The sequence below is a fragment of the Puma concolor genome, chromosome B3 (assembly GCF_028749965.1).
Source record: "Puma concolor isolate L17-30 chromosome B3, mPumCon1.1.hap2, whole genome shotgun sequence".
Taxonomy (NCBI): Eukaryota; Metazoa; Chordata; class Mammalia; order Carnivora; family Felidae; genus Puma; species Puma concolor.
The window spans coordinates 46,689,374-46,709,391 of NC_141672.1; the positions used below are offsets into that span (position 1 = coordinate 46,689,374).

A 20,018-nucleotide genomic window follows, 5' to 3' on the forward strand; every position below is an offset into this window, starting at 1 on the left:
TGGTGGCTGACCTGTGCTTAGCTGTTTGGGTTGGGGACATGGGCAGTGGGAGTGGGAGTAAACTGATGGAAAGCCAAGTTGAACAAAGGAAGTTTGAGTGGGAGAAAGGGGGGTGCAGGAGAGAGGTGGGGGCACATAAGATTGATATTTCTTTTCAGTAGCATCCAGCTCCATCCATGTATACAAGTAGACACAAGAACTTAATTCAGTGTGTACTGCAATATTACTCCCTTGAGGTAAAAGGGTTAATGCAGCTTCCAAAGAATACTGAGAATTGATTGAATGAGGATGGTATAGATTACTCACTGCCTGTAATGTTCTCCAAAACGTCAAGTAAACCCATTATTTTCCTCACCAACTGCCTTGTCTATGGTTGGTTGATCTAATTAGCTCTTTGCCCTCATTAAAATGGATGCATTCTCTAACTGATTACAGCTGTGTAATAATGTCTAAAGCATTGCTAACGGAACTTTCTGCAGTGATGGAAATATTCCATATCTACATTGTCCAGTACAGTAGCCAACAACCACATGAGGCTATTGAGCACTTGAAAATGGCTAATATAGCTGATGAACTGAATTTTAGTTTATTTAATTTTATCCAATTTAAATTTAAATAGCCACACACGACTAAATGGCTCCTGTACTAGACAATGCAGGTCTACAGTTGACCTGTGTGCTCTGGTAAAATGTGAAAGGGCTTCATACTCCCCCAGCTCCTGCGCAAATTGGTATGACATAGAATGGGTGCTCAATAAACTTTCATTGCAATAGCCAAAATGCTACCCTTGGATGAAGTGGAGGGATTTGGGGTTTCCGTAACAGCAGTTATAGGGATAGGGGCAGACAAGATTTCTCTTGCCAATTTTCTCCACCTCCTCAGGTGAAATGTGGGACGCCCCTTCTAGAACCAGGGATGGGTTCTTGGAGAGCAGTTCCATTTTGTGTAGTAAGGTGCTAGACATAGTTACCAGGCAAGGGAAAGGTACATTTCAAGTGAAACTGGAGAATAACTTGTTGCCGAAAGGTAGGAGGACTTGGAGGTGTGTTGTGATGAAACATCACTTCCCAAAGTGTAGATGGGATTCATTTATGCAAACCAGGTTGGATCTCATGGTCTGGCTTCAATAATTCCCCGAAAACTTTTCCTTGACACCAGGAAACTGCATCTGCCTCTCATTAGATTGTGAATTCTCTTGGACAAATATTGCCTAGTGCTTATTTTTTTGCTAAGTTTCTGTGGCTTGTAGTACTGAACATCTTCACTGGGGCCTTCCTTTCCCTCACCACTGCTTCCAGTCAATCAAAGTCCTGCTGAGCTTATCTCTCCATACAATGAAATCTGTTCTTTCCTTTCTCTCCCCCCCTTCACTGCTTTAGTCAGTGCCTTGTAGCTTCTTCCTGGACCTTTGCTGTCTCACACTCCTCCAATCAGGATCATGGTGCATAGTTGGGCAGTTTGTATACCACAAAATCTGCTTGCATTCCTGTGCCCTAGGGTGGACCTTGTGATTTGCACAAAGGTGCCACATAATCTTGGTGGTATAGACCTGCACTAAAACAGTAGCTGCTAGCTACATGTGGCTATTTACATTTTAATTAATTAAAATAAGTAAAATTTAAAGTTTAATCCCATAATCATACTGGCACATTGCAAATGCCTAATAGCCACATGTGGCTAGTGGCTACTGTGTCAAACAGCACAGAAAAAGAACATTTCCACTGTTGCAGTAAGTTTTGTTGGACAGCACTGGATAACTCTGCTTCTAAACCAGTCTATACAATTTGCTAGTGTGAATGATCTTTAATGCTAATCTAAATATGTCCTTCTCTTGCTTAAAAGCCTTCGATGATTTCCACTTCAATCAGCACCCATCAGGTAGCAGGGTGGTGAATCAATTTTGTGGGTCACAACCAGCGTAAAAGAACAAAACCAAGCTTATAAGGAAGTCCTTCTATGATCTGAACCCTCCCGGACCCCCTTTCTAAGTTTCTAACACTGTTTTGTGCTAGGTTCGACTAATTTAAGAACTGCTGGTGGTTTCACCTAAGACACTGAGCTTTTTTCTTTCTTTCATCTCTGTACCTTTGCTCATGCTCAATCCTCTTTTTGGAGTACTGGTCTATCTTCTCTTTGCCTGGACAACTTCTACTCATCACATAAGCCTCAGCGTAAGAAACAGCTACTCCAGGAATCCTGCCCTAAACGCTGCAGAGCGGGATGGATGCCCTTCTCTGACCTTTCATCACAAGTGCAGACTTCCCTTAACAGGGTCATAAATACTGTAATGATTTAAGTGTTCCTTTCCGGCACTATACTAAGTTCTTTCGGTGCAAGTATGTTTCCCCCCTTTGCATCTCAAAGGGGAAACACAGTGCCTGGAACATAGTAGACACTCATTCAATAAGTATTTTTTCAAAGAATAAACGAGGGAAAAAAAGAAAAATAAATCAATCAGTTGCGCGGACAATGTAAGTGCGTCGTAGACTTCGGCCATCAGAGGGCGCCAGCGCACCTCGGCTGGTGCGCAGGCGCGCAGGGAGGGCGGGCACGGCGGCAGCGGCAGAGGCGGTGGCGGCGGCGGTCGTGGCTGCGGCCGGGGGAAGTGAATGGTTTTACCCAGAGGGCCCTGCGCCGCCTTTCTCCGCTGGCACCGGCGCCGCTCCCTGCTCCTCCTTCCCGGCCATGGCGTTCACGTTCGCGGCCTTCTGCTACATGCTGGCGCTGCTGCTCACCGCCGCGCTTATCTTCTTCGCCATCTGGCACGTGAGTAGCGGGGTCCGGGGGAAGGAGGGCGAAGAGGCGGCGCAGCTTTTTCACGCCCGGGGTCGGCGGCTGTTCGGGCGGCGACGGCCCCCGTTGGTCCGTCCGCACGCCAGGGGCTGGGGCCAAGGCGGGGCAGGCGGCGCGGCCAGGGCTCCGTGCGCCCCTTGTCTGCAGGCCGGGGGCTGCAGGTCCGGGAGGAGCCGAGGCGTGCGGTGGCCCCGTGGATGCACCCGCTGTGTCCCCGAACAGGCCGCGCGCGCGCAGCTACTCCTCCCTGGATGGGTGGGGCGGCCGTGGTCCCGCCGGGCCCTGCGGGACAGCGCTTCGCTGGCGCGCACCCTCCGCGGGCCCGGGGCTCCGCGTCTCCGCATCCCGGGGAGATGTGAAGGGCGCACGGAGGCATGCTGCGTGCTTAGCGGGAATGAAGTTTGCCAAATTACTATTATTTAGTCACATTGTCTTTCTTTTCGGGTTTCCGCAGGAGTGTGGCCCAAATGAGATAGTATACTTTAGATGAATTTCCATTGCTGGTTTCAGCACTTGTGGGGTACTTTTCGAGTAGAACGACTTTTCTTTTTTTTCAGATTCTGTTTCCTTGTGAACTTTGATGCAGATTGGATTGATTACTTTGTTGACTGCATCTCCGAACTTTTCCCCTAAATCATACTTTGACCGCCAGAGTTTCTCAAGACAGCCTTCTTTTCAGGGTAGCTGGATTTAGTAGAGATAGTTTTAATTTGATTTTGAAAATGCTCAGAAATCTTAAATTTTCCTAGGGCATTTTTTTTTTTTTCTTTTTACTCACATCATGCCGCAGGATTGAAGCACATCTTTACTGGTTCCTGTAAGGAACAAGGAAGTTTCCCCTGACAGTTCTACAACAGATTTCGAAGGATTCTTGTTTCTCTAGCACAAAATGAGAAGCAGCCTTCTGGAAATCAGCATTCATTAAAACATTTATCTTATATTTGCTTCTGCCCTCATATCCTTTTAGTACCTTTTAGGATATTAGTTTTCATTTGAATGATTGGACACGTTCAGTCCCATGTAAATTTTAAGTCCTGTGTCATCAGCCCTATAACAAGGATTTCTTATGGAACATAGAGGGGCAGCGTGATTTAAATAGCAGTGTCTTGTAAAAAAAAATCTCAAAAGTAGAATGATATCACAAATTACTCTCTTTTGCTAAAGAGTGTGATTGTTTATAATGATTTTTTTTATTAAAAAAATTTTAATGTTTGTTTATTTTATTGTTTTTTTTTTCAACGTTTATTTTTGGGACAGAGAGAGACAGAGCATGAACGGGGGAGGGGCAGAGAGAGAGGGAGACACAGAATCGGAAACAGGCTCCAGGCTCTGAGCCATCAGCCCAGAGCCCGACGCGGGGCTCGAACTCACGGACCGCGAGATCGTGACCTGGCTGAAGTCGGACGCTTAACCGACTGCGCCACCCAGGCGCCCCAATGTTTGTTTATTTTAGAGAGAGAGAGCAAGCAAACAGGACAGGGGCAGAGAGAGAGGGAGACACAGAATCCGAAGCAGGCTCCAGGCCCTAGGCTGTCATTACAGAGCCTGATGTGGGGCTCAAACTCACCAACCTCAAGATCATGTCCTGAGCCGAACTGACTGAGCCACCCAGGAGCCCCTGTTAATATTATTATTTTAGAACCCAACTGCTTGTATAGTGGGGAATGCTTACTTAGGTAGGCTGTTAAGTAATTCCTCCCTCAAAATGCTTGTGGGTAGGAACCAATAAATTAAGAGCGTTTTAGTTTCTTTGATGGAAGAACAATAAATAAAGATAATTTCGGATGCAAACTAGCTCCACTTTAGTAAGCCTTTGGTGGACGTGAAATGTGTGATTCCCTTCCATTTGTATATGTGGATTTAAGTCACTTCCTGCTTGATGGATGGTAAGGATTCTGAGAAGAGAACTGTGGATGGCCACGTTTACATTTTGAACAGGTTGTGTTTAGCTTAAGGAATACCTGAACTGAATTTTTTAAAAAATGGGTAATTTAGTTTCAGCTTTGAAGTGAATATATGTCCGGGTGAACCAGGTAATTTTAAGTCCTGTTACAGAATTAAAAAAAATTTTAAGACTTCATTGGTACTCCGCAGAGTACAGAGAGCCTTATCCTTAAGGATTTCTTAGTTCAGAGTATTCTACATCCTTTGGGAACAAATGTAAAATTCCAAAATATATAGTTTAAATTTTTCTGTTAACTACATAAGGTTAACTACATAACCTTCAGTGTATCTTCTTAGGTAGTTTTAAGTATCAGAAGACTCATTTGGAAATTTCAGTTAGAAATTCAAAGAATCCTGTTTACATTAACTGTTGTATGGAGGTTATTTTTTGAGTTGATGGTTACATCTCTGTTTGGTCCTAATTCACGTGATTGATGCTCTGTAGGGAGTAGAGTTGGGAGCATAGATTTGTTTGAACAAAAATCATTCCAAAGACAGGCATCAAATTTGAAGGTATCCTGAATTGCATAGTTTGGTATCTTTAGGAATATATCTGTTTTGTTTTTGCACTTGGGGGGAAATTTTGTGAACGTCTTTGTCCAGGCACACAGTAACAAAAGATATGATAACCACTAGGTTAAGAATCTTTTCAGGGGCGCCTGGGTGGCTTGGTCGGTTAAGCGTCCGACTTTGGCTCAGGTCATGATCTCACGGTCCGTGAGTTCGAGCCCCGCGTCGGACTCTGTGCTGACAGCTCAGAGCCTGGAGCCTGTTTCAGATTCTGTGTCTCCCTCTCTCTGACCCTAACCCGTTCATGCTCTATCTCTCTGTGTTTCAAAAATAAATAAACGTTAAAAAAAAATTAAAAAAAATCTTTTCAGAAGAGTTTTGAAAACTCCAGCTTGTAGCACTCATTGCAGTAACGTACTCGTTAAAAGATCCCTTGAAATCACCTGAACAAAATGTCCAAAGGAGTTAGTTTTAAAACGTAAGTTTTATACTCTGCTGTTAAATTGGATCTTTATTATAGGCAAGTAATTTTATTTGCAATGACAGTCCTTATCTTGATCTTTATTATTAAGATGCACTGGGGATGTATCACAACAAATGTCAGGTATTTGACTAATATCCATAAGTAATCAGAAATTAGTGTCTTCTAATTGTACATTTATATTTTTAGCATTTATATGTGGTAGGGTTTATTAGCAAAGGCAAATGCCTTTTGGTGAGTTCTGTATTTTTTTAAGCTAGGGCTCTCCACCCCCCCCCCCCCCCCCCGCCTTTCATTCAATAAATATTGACTGAACACTTAAGTATGTGCTAGTACCAGGGACATAGCAGTGAATACAGCAAAAAATTTTTGCTGTCATGGAGTTTACATTTTAATTATTTTTCTTCTATTCGTATTTTACTTATAATTTTTTATTTGATCAGGTTGTTGAGTTTTATAAAATTTTAGAACATTTAAAAAAAAAGATCTTTTGGGGTGCCTGGGTGGCTCAGTTGGTTAAGCGTCCGACTTCAGCTCAGGTCACGATCTTACAGTCTGTGAGTTCGAGCCCGCGTCAGGCTCTGTGCTGACAGCTCAGAGCCTGGAGCCTGCTTCGGATTCTGTGTCTCCCTCTCTCTCTGCCCCTTCCCCACTCATGCTCTGTCTCTCTCTGTCTCAAAAATAAATAAAAACATTAAAAAAAAAATAAAAAAAAGATCTTTTTATGAAGTGAAGAACTTTAACAGGGAAATAAGCTAGCATAGTGAAAGCTAGAAATGCAGAACTCCATTGATCACTGGTAATATTGAGTTAACACTGTCTCACATACGAGGATACTATTCCTAACCTACCAGAGGAAGGGCACCAAAGGAAAGGTTCTCTGTCCCCTAGATGACCAGTGACAGCAGCTAAAGCAGCTCCCCCATAAACTTGGTGCTTTTGGCTTCTTATTTTGAGTGGTATGTTGCCCTTATTGATTTTTCAGTACATTTTGATTTTGAAGTTATGTGTTAAGTGACCCTAAATGTTATAGCCACATTTCTCCAGATGTAGACAGAAACATTCTTGCCATATATTTTATAAGTGGATGAGATCTTTCTCCCCTATTGCATTTATACTTGTTTGGCTCATCACACCATGAGAAGCTGGTCTTACCTGGGTTACCCTTCAGGTTTTAGTTTGGTGACCCTAATGAAACCACCTGCAAGTGGTAGGAATATGCATATGACACAGAAGGAGGTCAAACTGATCACTTTTATCGTGGCCTTGAACAGGGCTGCTTTTGCTTATATGATGCCTTTAGGTACAATAGAACAAAGAAGTTCTGCTCCCTGTTGGGGCAGAATAATGAGAAGAATCCTCCCTCCTGATTGGACACAGGCTTTCAGTGCAGAGCCTGGTGTAGAGCCCATGACCACAGGAACACGGGCTGGCTTTGAGCTTCCACCTGGCCCTGGCCTTTTGTCTTGTAGAAATTGCACGACAATATGTGGCGATTCTGGCCACGAAGTTTGAAAATCATTTGGTGTTCCTCTCTATTCTGAGGCTCTTTCTTGTATTTCCAAATTGAAGTAGGACTTTGACATGTGAGCACAAATGGGGGAACAGACTGAAGCATGTGAGCCCATCTCTGGTGTCCCACTGAATTCTGTGACCAGAGCAGGGCATGCACAAATGATGAAAAATACTTCACCCTGAGGGGCACACAGACCTGTACATAAATACTTCAGTGTGAGAAATGCCATATTGGTGGCATTATAAAGTCCTGTGCTATGTGGATATTAGAGTGGCATGCAGTTATTTTGGCCCAAGGGAGTCAGGGTAACCTACAGAGAGGAGCCAACATAGGAAGAGGGTTTTTATAATGAAGAGTTTTGGTAAATAGTTGTGGGTGAGGGAAAAAATAATCTCAAGAAGAAAGAATAAGTTGAACAGAGGCACTGAAAAATTGAAAATTGAAGATATTTATTATAGTAGTATAAGATCATTTAAATGATACTAATATAAACATGCTTTCAGTTCTTTAAATCTGATTCTGGTTATTAGCACATAGTGAATTTACTGTAAATTGGTACATGTAGTATACCCTACTTTTGCTTTTGTTTTATTAACTGAATTTAATTATCATTTGATGATGGGGCAGGTTTGTTGCTGTATTGTAATAAAGTGAGAGGTCCTAACTATTTTAATTTTATTTTAGATTATAGCATTTGATGAACTGAAGACTGATTACAAGAATCCCATAGACCAGTGTAATACCCTGAATCCTGTAAGTTATAATAAAGGATTTTTCTGTAGATTTTTTACCTGTTTTTGCTTTTAACTTGATATAATTTAAAAATGGCCAATATTCTCAGTAGCATGATATAGTTGTACTTTTTTTGAGTAGGCAGAATTTACAAAAATATTCTTTTTCCTGCTTGACTATTCTGACTATTATTAATCTGCTGGTGATCTTGTCAGCTGTCATACTAACATTCTTCCAATCTGCTTTTTACATTGTCGGCCAAAGACAGTTGAAAAGGTCAAAAAGATTAAAAGAGTCAAAATTGCATTAAAGGTGTGTACTGCTTTTTAGTTTAATGTTTTAATGCTACATTCATTTCGTGGGGAGGGTTAGGGCATTTGTATCTGTAAAGTGTTCTGTTTGGTGTGCTCATTTATATGCCTGTTGAGGTTTATGATTTCATGAAATTTCTTACTTTATGCAAATGTTTGCTTGCTGGCCCAGTCAAGTAGGGAAAGCTGTTAAATGCTTATGCATTTCTGAAATGTTATAGCCATAGGCACTTCTATATTACATTATTTGGTTCAGTGTTTGAAAGTTGTTAACATACAATGACTTTAATAGATGGTAAGGTTATTCGTATGTTGTGACTTACTGTGAGGTAGCCCGGAAGTGGAGTCTTCAGGAGCATGTCTACTTTTTTTTTTTGGTTATGTCTATTCTGGAATTAATTTTTCACTCTTTTTAGGTGGATAGCTCTGTCCTTAGGCTCTGGACTCATGCTGCCAGAATTTTATGGATAATAATTTATGTACAGATGTCTACATAGTTATTTCTGGTATATATCCACTCTCAATTTCTAAAACAGCCTTGTCTTACACTAAGTTCTGAGCTCTGATGGATTTAGTTATAATGCGGATCGGCTCCATTGTGCTTAGGGGTTTTGATACATATTTTTTGACTTCATTTAGTTTATTCATTTAGGAAGATTTTACCGTTAGCCTGTAGGTTTGATTTTGCCTAACTGGTCAGAAACTGAAAGGTTGTTTGAAAGCAGTGGGTACGTCTTCAAGAATACAATAATATAATAATTCATCTTTAAAAGTTACTTAATGAAGATGAAAACTTGTGTAGACTTGAGTTGTATAAAACTGTAAGGCACTTGCATGCTAGAAGGATTTTTTGGGGGAAAGATCTATAAAGTTAGTTTGCTACTTTATCATTGTTTCCTAGATAAATATGAGTGATGGAACAGATTTCTAGCTTGTCTTTAAAGAACTGCTACAGTAAGACTATGTAGGGACAATTAACAGTGTTAACTTACTGGCTCTTTCTCTGCTGTTAGGAAACAAAAGAGAAGATGAGTCTGCTTTCTCATTGGAAAGTAGCAATGTTCATTGTAAAATATCTTAACCCACTGTTGAAACTAATTGTTACCAAGAAATTAAGAAACCAAAATTTGTTTATTAATGACAGTTTATTAATAATATTCTATCTTCTTTGGCTTCTCATTACTTCAAATAACCAAAAAATGATGAGGATGAGAATAGCTGAAATCAGATGAGGGCTTTCCTGGGCACCAGGCTCTGTGCTAAGCATCTCTACTTGGGATTTTTCTTTCAGTGCTTGTGACAGTCCTAAAGGGTAGGTGTATTGTTATTCTCATGAATAGGAGGATAGGCTGAGGCTTAGCCAGGTTGAAGCACTTTACTAACAAGATCAAACAGCTAAGGTAGAACCAGAATTTGAACCCAGACCTCCACATTTTTAAGTTCAAGCTTCGGTGTTTCCCTAATTTATTGTAAATTTAAGAGGGACTGATTTCATTTTTACATAGAACGTGTGATTTCTGACTCTTCTTCATGGAAGGAAATTCTCACCTTAAAAAGATAACTTGCTTGGGACACCCCGAGGCGGCATAGATTGGGAGTTTTTATACCAGCACAAGTTGCATTCTGGATAGGGTGCCGATAATTGGCTTGCTAGCAGTGCATCTGACAGTTTTCCCTATTTAAAGTTTGTTTTGACAATTCTGCCAAAGTATGGGGGAAGACAAATATTCTATGTTAAAATGTGAACCTTAACTAGAGAATGTTACGATTTGCATGTTAAATATTATCATTTCAGCCATATTTGTGTGAGGAATTTTTTTCTGGATACTAGTTTTTGTGTAAACATTGGTTCCTAAATGGAATAATTTTTGTGCCACTTACCAGGAAATTTCACCATTAAAGAATGATTGGAGTGGGCTGGTTTTTGTAAGAGATGTATAATAAAAGTGTCTGGATTTTTTTTGAGATGAAGGGAGTGTGGCATTGTTTCATATTAGAACTGGAAGAGTTGCAGATTATCTTTATTATCCCTCTTACTACAGTATATTGTTAAGAGCAGTAGAGATCATGCTTTCTAAATCATTTTCTCCCCATATCTCAGTTTGGAATTGTAGGATGAAAACTTGGATGATTTTTATTGTTACCTATCACTTGGCTTTAAAGAGCTGAAGTACTTATTATAAGGAAAAGAAAAATCCTGTAATTTACACGAGTATTATAAACAGCTCTAGTGGAACTCCTAATATAGTGTATCTTTTTCTTGGTCTGTCCTGGTTGTAGTCTTTGTGTTTCAAAGATTTCCTGTGGACCTTTTCTTGTTTTCTTGCAGATGTTTAATTTTGATCTTAATTAAATGGTGGCTTAATGGTTCGTGTTATTTACAAGTTTGTATACATACACAGAGTTTATTATATTAAGTTTGTAGAAAATATCTGGTTAGTGGTATAGATTAGTTGGTTTTACTGAGATTTCATTTAAAATATTCATTAAAAAACTTTGCTTTACAGCTTTGAAATGAAGAAAGTGATTTGGGAGTAGTAGAAAGCAGGCGTGAATATGTAGTACAATTGCATTGTTTCTACAGCGATGGTTTCCTTTCAGTAAAGATCTGCTGATGTTGAGGATTCATATAATTGTACCTTGATACGATGTGAACATCTGAGAAACTGGCTTTGCATTTGTGACTCATAGGAAGTCCTTGGCCGAAACTTGAAATGAAATGTTTGGGACTTTAAATAAGAGTCATTAGGCTGAAATCTTTAGGATGAGAAAGGCAATTAAAACTAAAGCATGAATTCTTGGTTATTTTATAAAAAGTATTTCTCTTCAATTAATTTTTCTCTACAATCAAATTATTTTGTTTTTGAGTTCTGAGCTTCTACTGGTCTGCTGTGCCTGTAGTAGTTCATTGGAAAACAGGCTTAAAAGAAATGGGAAGGCCATGTAAAATCAGAGCTCAGAAACTAGGGAAATTTCCAATTTTATGGTTCAGAACTCTGTCTTTTCCCTCCTACATTGCAGAATGCACATTGTTTGCATCTGTGTATATTAGTGTTCTTCCCCCTATGACTGTGCTGAGATTATTGGCTTTTGGCTTTCCGTTGAAAAATGACTTTTGTGGTAATGTGGTGTGGTTTGCTAAATATTGTATATGTAGCATTCCTGGTTTCTGTTAAAAGCTTTAAAACATTAGTGTGTAAAATAATCTAAAGGGAACTTTTGTTTTTGTGGATTTTTTTTTTTTTGTATCATGTTGCATGCGATCAGATATCTCATTTTTATATTTTTATCATTGTTGAATGGTGGGAAGTATTCCAAGTGATTAGCAAATAACTGAATAGTCTGGGTGGTAACTTTGTATAATTTAACCTGTTACTGTAAGAATTTGAATTTTAAATTTTAAGTTCTATTTATTTTCTTAGTGCGAGCTATATCATCTGGTCAGTTTGCTTCTAATTCTGCTTTTGGTAAAAATTTAAATATGGAAACAACACTCAGCATCTTTCATCCCTGATTCTAAGAAAACAGTGATTTTGCATTATGGGAACTTGGTTGCCACCTGCTTTCCAACAGCATTTGACTTAATGCCAAGGCATTTTGATAACTGCCTTGTATTTTTCTTCCAGCTCGTACTTCCAGAGTACCTCATCCATGCTTTCTTCTGTGTCATGTTTCTTTGTGCAGCAGAATGGCTTACGCTGGGTCTCAATATGCCCCTCTTGGCATACCATATTTGGAGGTAATATAGATATATTTCTAATACTTTTCCTAATTATATCTTACTTATACTATGGTTATCTTACATGCTAGTCACCTAAATGAAAACTGGAAATTAGTTGGCATTTATTTTAAGTTTATTTCGGATAGAGAAAGAGACAGAGTGTGAGTGGGGGAGGGGCAGCGAGAGAAGCAGGCTCCAGGCTCTGAGCTGTCAGCATAGAGCCCAACGTGGGGCTCTACCTCACTGACTGCGAGATCACTTGAACTGAAGTCAGGTGCTCAACTGACTGAGCCACCCAGGCGCCCCATTTGGCATTTATTTTAAAAATCAAGTAGATGAACAAATAGCTGTTTAAATACCTTTTATGGCACTTTGTTAATCTTTAGAAGTGTTTTTCAAAAAGTGAGGTTTAATTTGGATACAGTTATGTGTGCATCTCTGAAGCCCTATCCCTGTCTGTTACCCCTGCACCTCCCAAGGAGAGCAGTGATCTCTGTGAACTTGAATTAATTTTGCCCATCTTTGAATTTCATATAAATCAAAATGTACAGTGTGTTTAACTTCTTTCTCCATTTTTACTTTATGATTATAAATTTGGTTGTTTATAAAATATATTCATTTTTTTTATAACTTTTAAGGTATGTCAGAGCTACATAATAGAGTTAGAGGTTTTTTGTTTTTTCTTTAATAGGCAACGTTAAAATCTCATTGCTCTTCATTTTAGGAAATAGACTGAAAAAGTGTTTAGGAGTAAAGTGATACCACATCTGTGACTGAGTTTGAAATAGTTTTTTTTTTTGAGAAAAACATGCATATTTGGAGCTAGAACAAAAAAGAGAAGGGTAGAGCTGTGTGGTTAATGTGAATATCTTGGTGAAGTGTTCTTTTCTGTAAGTCTAAAATTACGTTAAAAGAAAAAGTTAAGAGAAAAAAAAACCTTAATTTTTTATAGTTACTGTTCTTTTTCTTGTATTTATGAAAGTATAGGGCAGACCAGATGTGGCCTAAATAACTGTCCTGTTCTCATTTAGGAGCTTATTTATTTATTTAAAGTTTATTTATTTGGGGAGAGAGTGAATGTGCACATGTGCACGCACACGAGCGGTAAAGGGGCAGAGAGAGAAGGAGAGAGAGAATCCCAAGCAGGTTCCAGTGCAGAGCCCAACACAGGGCTTGATCCCATGAACCATGAGATTATTACCTCTGCCAAAATCGAGAGTCAGATACTTAATTGACTGAGCCACCCAGGCGCCCCTAGGGGCTCTTGTTTTAAAATTAAGATGATAAGAGGAAAGAACTCCACCCTGGAACTAAAAGCACTCTTCCCTGTGTGGACTGCCTCTCATTGTAACAAATGTTATTTGAGGAGAAAAACCCTCCTTCCCATCCTTTTTGGAGTGGCTAATGGACTGTGTTTATTGCAGGTATATGAGTAGGCCGGTGATGAGTGGACCAGGACTCTATGACCCTACAACCATCATGAATGCAGACATTTTAGCCTATTGTCAGAAAGAAGGCTGGTGCAAATTGGCTTTTTATCTTCTAGCATTTTTTTACTACCTATACGGGTGAGTTTAAAAAAGAAAATGAATATATGATTTCACTTTGCTGCCTAAAAAGTTTGTAGGCATTACAGTCTTAACACCTTAAAATCCACTTGAAGAATAACTCAGCGTCTTGAATGGTGGTAACTGCTATTGGCACAGTGCACACCAGCAAATGCACACACGTTGAATATGAATAAACTGGTACTTGTCCGGACACCCAGCTGGTGTGCGGTCAGAGTCAGAAAGTTTGGTCAGGGGTGCTGCTTCCTAAGTTTTCAGACACAGTAATCCTCATTGTCTGTGCAAAGTGATGGCATTGAGAAGATTGCAAAAAAAAAGTGTGAGTTTGCCAAAATGTTTGTGCTTGGCTTCACCATCTCTCTTGCCATGGTGTTTTACTTTTTATCATTCTTTACAAACTGTATGCTCTGCCCTTTATTTTATGGCTTGCTTCATCTGAATGGGAGCATGAAAGAAACAGGTCTTTCCTATGTGATGGTGCAGCGTTCGACTCCTCTCCCTTTATAGCCATGATGGACTGCATCATTCCTCTAGGCCAGCAGTCCTTGACCTTGGCACTGTTGACATTTTGGCCTGGATAAATCTTTGTTGTGGGGGCTGCCCGTGCATTGTGGGATGTTTAGCAACATCCCTGGCCTCTACCCAGTAGATGCCAGTAGCGCCTGCTCTTCTGCAGTCATCAAAACCAAGAATGCCTCCAGACAGTGCCAGATGCCCTCTGCGGGGCGCAGTCAGCCCTGGGTGAGCACCACCGCCCTAGGTGTACTGGAGATGGAATAAAATGGCTGCTCATTAAAATGAGGGAAGGGGCACTCGTACACGTGGGATTGTATTTCTTTAAACTGCACCAATATACTTTTCTCATCTTTTATTGATATATATTCAGCCAGAGAGAACAGTTCCAACTGATTTCCAAAATAGGAAGAAAGTTGGCCATGTAAGATGGAATTGTATTCATTAAGCTGCTTTCTTATTCCCTCTTCTTTTTGTTACTGGAGAACTTGCTGAGTATTAGATGGTAGGTTTATATTCATGTTTCTCTTTACGTTATATGTTTCCATTGCGGAAAATGATGAATGAAGTGCTAGACTGAAATTCATGGAAAAGAGATGTTATGCTTTTAGAGGTTATACCTGTGAAAATGAGTATCCATTAGTGCATCTACAGACGTTCATTTATGAAACAGATAGTGAATAAGTTCTAAACAGCAAAATGCCATGTGTCATTTTCATTTCCTGTTAGTTTTCATTTTTTCAGTTTCTTTAACAAATAACTGGGACAGTGCTGGCATATAGTGGTACTTGAGACATATTTGTTGAAAGAAAGAAAAGAAATGAATGATTGAATAAATGAGAAAATCAGAGATGTGCACTTGTGGGCATGTGGTGGCTCTGTGTCATTTCATTTCTGCTTTTAAGTTGTTTGTCGAGTTTGCTCAACTCTTTGCTTTGTATATCCAGTTAGAGACCCATGCTTTGGAACCATGCCTTTCCCACCTTACTCTGGTAGAGTTGGTCTGAATCAAAGGGTTATTTTTTATTTTGCTCACTTGTGCCCTTTTCTTTTTGAACCCTCTTGCTGTTGCCTAGAGCCTTTCTCTGATGGGAAAGTTCCTTAAGTCACCATTCCCATCTGTAAAATGGGGATGATAATGGTACCCAACTCCTAGGACTGCTTGGAGGATTCAGCGAGGTCATGTACATAAAAGACCTAGTGGAGGGCCTGGCATGAAGTGAGCCCTTGCGAGATGCTCACTGCTATTATTAGACGACTCCAGAGCAGTGCACTGTTTGGATGGCTTCTCTAAGCTCTGATCCCCTATTAAGCTTTCAGCTGTGCTGTTCTGTTTGCTAAAATTGGAAAGAAAATAGGAGACAACCACAGCACAAGCACTGAGCCAAGTCCTACCTTAGGCAAAAGTCCATAAATGCAAATTAAGATTGTCTCGTGAACTGGTCATTGGTCTTTTCATTTTCTGTGGTGGTGTGATATCATAAACTAGTTGGCTGTGTAAAGCAGACTCAACTTTTTGGTGCTTTTTGTTTTTATAATTAGGAACGTTTGAATTAATAGGCTTTTTCTTCCTTTCAGCATGATCTATGTTTTGGTGAGCTCTTAGAACAACACACAGAAGAATTGGTCCAGTAAGTGCATGCAAAAAGCCACCAAATGAAGGGATTCTATCCAGCAAGATCCTGTTTCCAAGAGTAGCCTATGGAATCTGATCAGTTACTTTAAAAAATGACTCCTTATTTTTTAAATGTTTCCACATTTTTTGCTTGTGGAAAGACTGTTTTCATATGTTATACTTGGATAAAGAATTTAAATGGAATTACGTATAAATTAATATAAAATGATACCTCTGGTGTTGACAGGTTTGAACTTGCACTCCTTAAGGAACAGCCATAATCCCTTGAATGATTGCATTAATTATTGACTATCCTTAGTCCATTGGAAGCTTTTGTTTATAGGAACTTGTAGGGCTCATTTTGGTTTATTGAAGTGCCATCTAATTATAAATTAGCTGTAGATATCAGGTGCTTCTGATGAACTGAAAATATATATCTGACTTGTGGGAAACTTCATGGGTTTCCTCATTTATCATGTATGTGATTATATATGGACACATTGACAAAATAAGAAGAGTGGGATTTTCTCCCCTTCAACTTGAATATTATCCCTGTATATTGCATGAGTGAGAGATTTCCCATTATTTCCATCAGAGTAATATACTTGCTTTAATTCTTAAGCATAAGTGAACATGATATAAAAATATATGCTGAATTACTTGTGAAGAATGCATTTAAAGCTATTTTAAATGTGTTTTAATTTGTAAGACATTACTTATTAAGAAATTGGTTATTATACTTAATGTTCTAATCTGGTGGTAAAGGTATTCTTAAGAATTTGCAAGTACTTTAGATTTTCAAAACTGAATGAGAGAGAACATTGTATAACCGTCCTGCTGTTCCTTTAGTGCAATACAATAAAACTCTGAAATTAACTTATTTTCAGTGCATTGTTTTAAAGATTACAAATAGCTATTTCTTACACTTGCTTAATCCATAATAAAGACATATTACTGTCAGTTTTTAAAAAAAACTAATAGAGTATTACATTGTGTGTGTGTGCATGTTTTTTTTTTTTTAAATACTGTGCCCAGATCTAAAAAGAATGTTTAAAATATTTTTTTTAACATTTATTTTTTGAGACACAGAGACATAGCATGAGTGGGGGAGGGGACAGAGAGAGAGGGAGACACAGAATCTGAAGCAGGCTCCAGGCTCCAAGCTGTCAGCACAGACCCTGATGCTGGGGCTCAAACTCGAGAACCACAGAGATCGTGACCTGAGCGAAAGTTGGATGCTCAACTGACTAAGCCACCCAGGTGCCCCTAGAAAGGAGTGTTTTTAAATGGCTAAACACATTACTCTGTGTTGTCACTTGACAAGATTCATAAACATTGATGCCACAGCATCATCATATTTTGTAACCAATTTAAAAAATTGTGGCATTTGAAGTGTTAACTTTGTTTTTCCTTTTTGAAACAGCAGGTTTTAAGGAAAAATGACTCGTTAAATTCATTTTTGCTGCTGCTTGTAAGGCAGGTAAACTATGGCATGTTTTTGTAAGAATTCTTGTGCTTTATTTGGAATGAGGTAGTTAAGGCAATTGAAGATAGTGTAAGTGGTTCAGAAGTTTCTTTTTTTTTAAATATTTATTTTTGGGAGACAGAGAGACAGAATGTAAGCAGGGGAGGGGCAGAGAGAGAGGGAGACACAGAATCTGAAGCAGGCTCCAGGCTCCGAGCTGTCAGCACAGTGCCCGATGTGGGGCTCAAACCCACAAACTGTGAGATCATGACCTGGGCTGAAGTCGGATGCCTAACTGACTGAGCCACCCAGGCGCCCCATTTTTTTTTTTTTCAGAAGTTTCTTAAACAAAAGATCAAAGAAAGAAAACCGGTATCTAGAAATTCCACTTAATAATCAAGGGAGTTTATGGATGAGTTTGTGGAATTCGTACTCTAAGAGTGCCTTGAATTAGATGCTGGTTGGTTAATCCTCTGCTAGCGAAAAAATGCTTCTCCACCTTTGAGAGTAGCCGTTAACATTTTGGGATTGCGTAGCAGCGTGAGTATGTGGAAGAAGAGAATGTAGAGCCAGAAGAGTGAGAACCAAACCATTTCATAACGAGACAAGCTTTAAAGACCTGTGTTTTGGGGCGCCTGGGTGGCTCGGGCGGTTAAGTGTCTGACTTCGGCTCAGGTCATGATCTCATGATTCGTGGGTTCGAGCCCGGAATCAGGCTCTGTGCTGACAGCTCAGACCCTGGAGCCTGCTTCAGATTCTCTCTCTCTCTCTCTCTCTCTCTCTCTCTCTCTGCCCCTCCCCTGCTTGCTCGCTTGTTCTCTCTCAAAAATAAATAAAAACATTTAAAAAAAAATTTAAAGGCCTGTGTTTTATGGTCTGAAGGACACCTCAAGGGAGGTGAACTGTTGGTCAGCTCATGCAGAAAATTATTTATTGACCTGTTGCTAGGTACTAAAGATTCAATCTCTGAGCTTGAGCAGTTTCTAATCCCAACTAATGATGTCAGCACCCACTCCTCATTTTTCTTTCTGGTTCACAAGTACTTTTGATCATGAGGGACCTTGCCGAGTCCAGATAGGTTTCCTGGAGCTGTTACCTTGGCATTCCTGTCAAAGTCTTTTCACAAGCCCTTGCTGTCTCCTAGCAAGTGCTACTTTCAAGTATTAAGAAACCTTTTAATCATGTTTTCCTGATTATTCTCCACAATTCTGCAAGGTTTAATTAAGGCTGCAGTTTGTGGAAGCCACCTTCTCATGCTTCAAAAATTAGATTTGTAGTCCTTAGCTGATTCCTCAAAGGTGACATGACTGCCAGTAAGGTTTACCCTTCTCAGGGGTAGGCTGTTGGTTCCTAGGCATGGAGACTGTGCAAAGATTGAGTGCCTGGAAGCTCTCGTGATATCTACCCGTCTTTACCTTTTCCAGTGTTTTAGGAAAGTAAATTACTTATGAAGAGAAAGCAGAAACAAGATCCCTGCACAAGGCAGTCTCCTGCTGGCTCTTGTCCTTGCTCAGACTCCAGTGTGTTCCACCCATTTTATCTGTTTCGGCAGTCCTAGCCTTCTGTTATTCCTGCAGGTCCAGCTGTGGCCTAGTTAGCCTGGCGGCGTAACCCTTCCAGCTTTTACCAAACTGCTCCCTGTGCAGTGACCGCTGTTTACTTAGGTAATTTTTTTTTGCTTTGTTACAGTTACTTTTGCTATTATGTGGTTTGATTTATCTTTAAAGGGTTTTCCACCTTTTAGAAACCATTGTTGAATACCGCTATGCTGTGGTTTGTATCTATACTGACAACCCTTTGTTGCTGTGGGTACTACAGATTCTCCTGAATTAAGAATCTTATGTAATAAATGTAGTCTATTTAGCAGTTATTCTTTAGAGTAATAATATTATACCATGGAGTATGTCCCTTTAGTACTAAGGAAGTATAGGTGTAGAAACTTAGTAATGACGTTTGATGATTTTCACGATTGTAACTGGCATTTCCCACTTCTTGTCCCATGGTTGAGGAGAGTTGGGTCCCAGGCTTTGGACAAATTGCTAATTTGTTTGAAGTTTGAGGGTTGTTTTTCATGGGAAGGGGAAGTGATAGGAAATGACCAGACTTTTGACATGTGTCGGGTATTACGAAAGAATTTGAGAAGCCTCTTGGATTACATCATTAACTCCCTGACCTAGCAGTCAAGTTCAGATACCCAGATAATGGTCTTTCACAAAGCAACAAAGTACATGGCGGTTTGCAGTATGTGTGTCGTTTTAAGCCTGTTCAATAGATTTAAGCCTGAGGACCACTCTTGCTAATAGCTCTCATAGAGCTCTTCTCTCCTCTCCAAATCAACATATTTTGAAAATATGTCCACTGTATGCATAGAAAGGAAATAGAAATGTAGAAACACTCTAAAAGTATGAAAAAACTTTCCTTGCTACATTTCTCTTTTCTTCCAATTATATATTTACGAACAGTGCTCATGGAATATTCTTGCCATGGTACAAATAATGATTTCTTTGTATCTCTTATACCCTGCAGGAGTGTGAGCTTTCATTTTAGGTGTGGCTATGACACAGCAGTGTGACGTATCCACACACCCCCCCCCCCCCCCGGTTAAATAATATGTATTTAAAAGTATTCATGTAGTTTACTTATTTATATATCATTCAACACTCACAAATGTGCATCCCTCAATAATCAGTTGTACAGTATAATTGTAAGTCAGATTTTGACACCAAAAATATTTTAAAACAACTCTATTCAAAGGGGAAAGATAAAAATATTGATACCTGTCTAGCATTGTTCCTAAAAGTATGCAAAGTATGCATATTCATCCTTTGGGGAAACTACTAATGTTAGTC

The 20,018-nt window shown here is 39.6% G+C and overlaps 1 protein-coding gene across 1 annotated transcript; it reads left to right on the top strand.

The window, feature by feature from the left end:
* Positions 1 to 2,563: 2,563 nt before the first annotated feature.
* CNIH1 (cornichon family member 1) lies at positions 2,564 to 16,580 on the top strand. The gene is made up of 5 exons (XM_025918547.2): positions 2,564 to 2,766; positions 7,929 to 7,997; positions 11,914 to 12,026; positions 13,433 to 13,576; positions 15,668 to 16,580. The coding sequence occupies exons 1-5, from the start codon at positions 2,686 to 2,688 to the stop codon at positions 15,693 to 15,695; spliced, it is 435 nt and encodes a 144-aa protein (XP_025774332.1). The 5' UTR covers positions 2,564 to 2,685; the 3' UTR covers positions 15,696 to 16,580.
* The last annotated feature ends 3,438 nt before the right edge of the window (positions 16,581 to 20,018 follow it).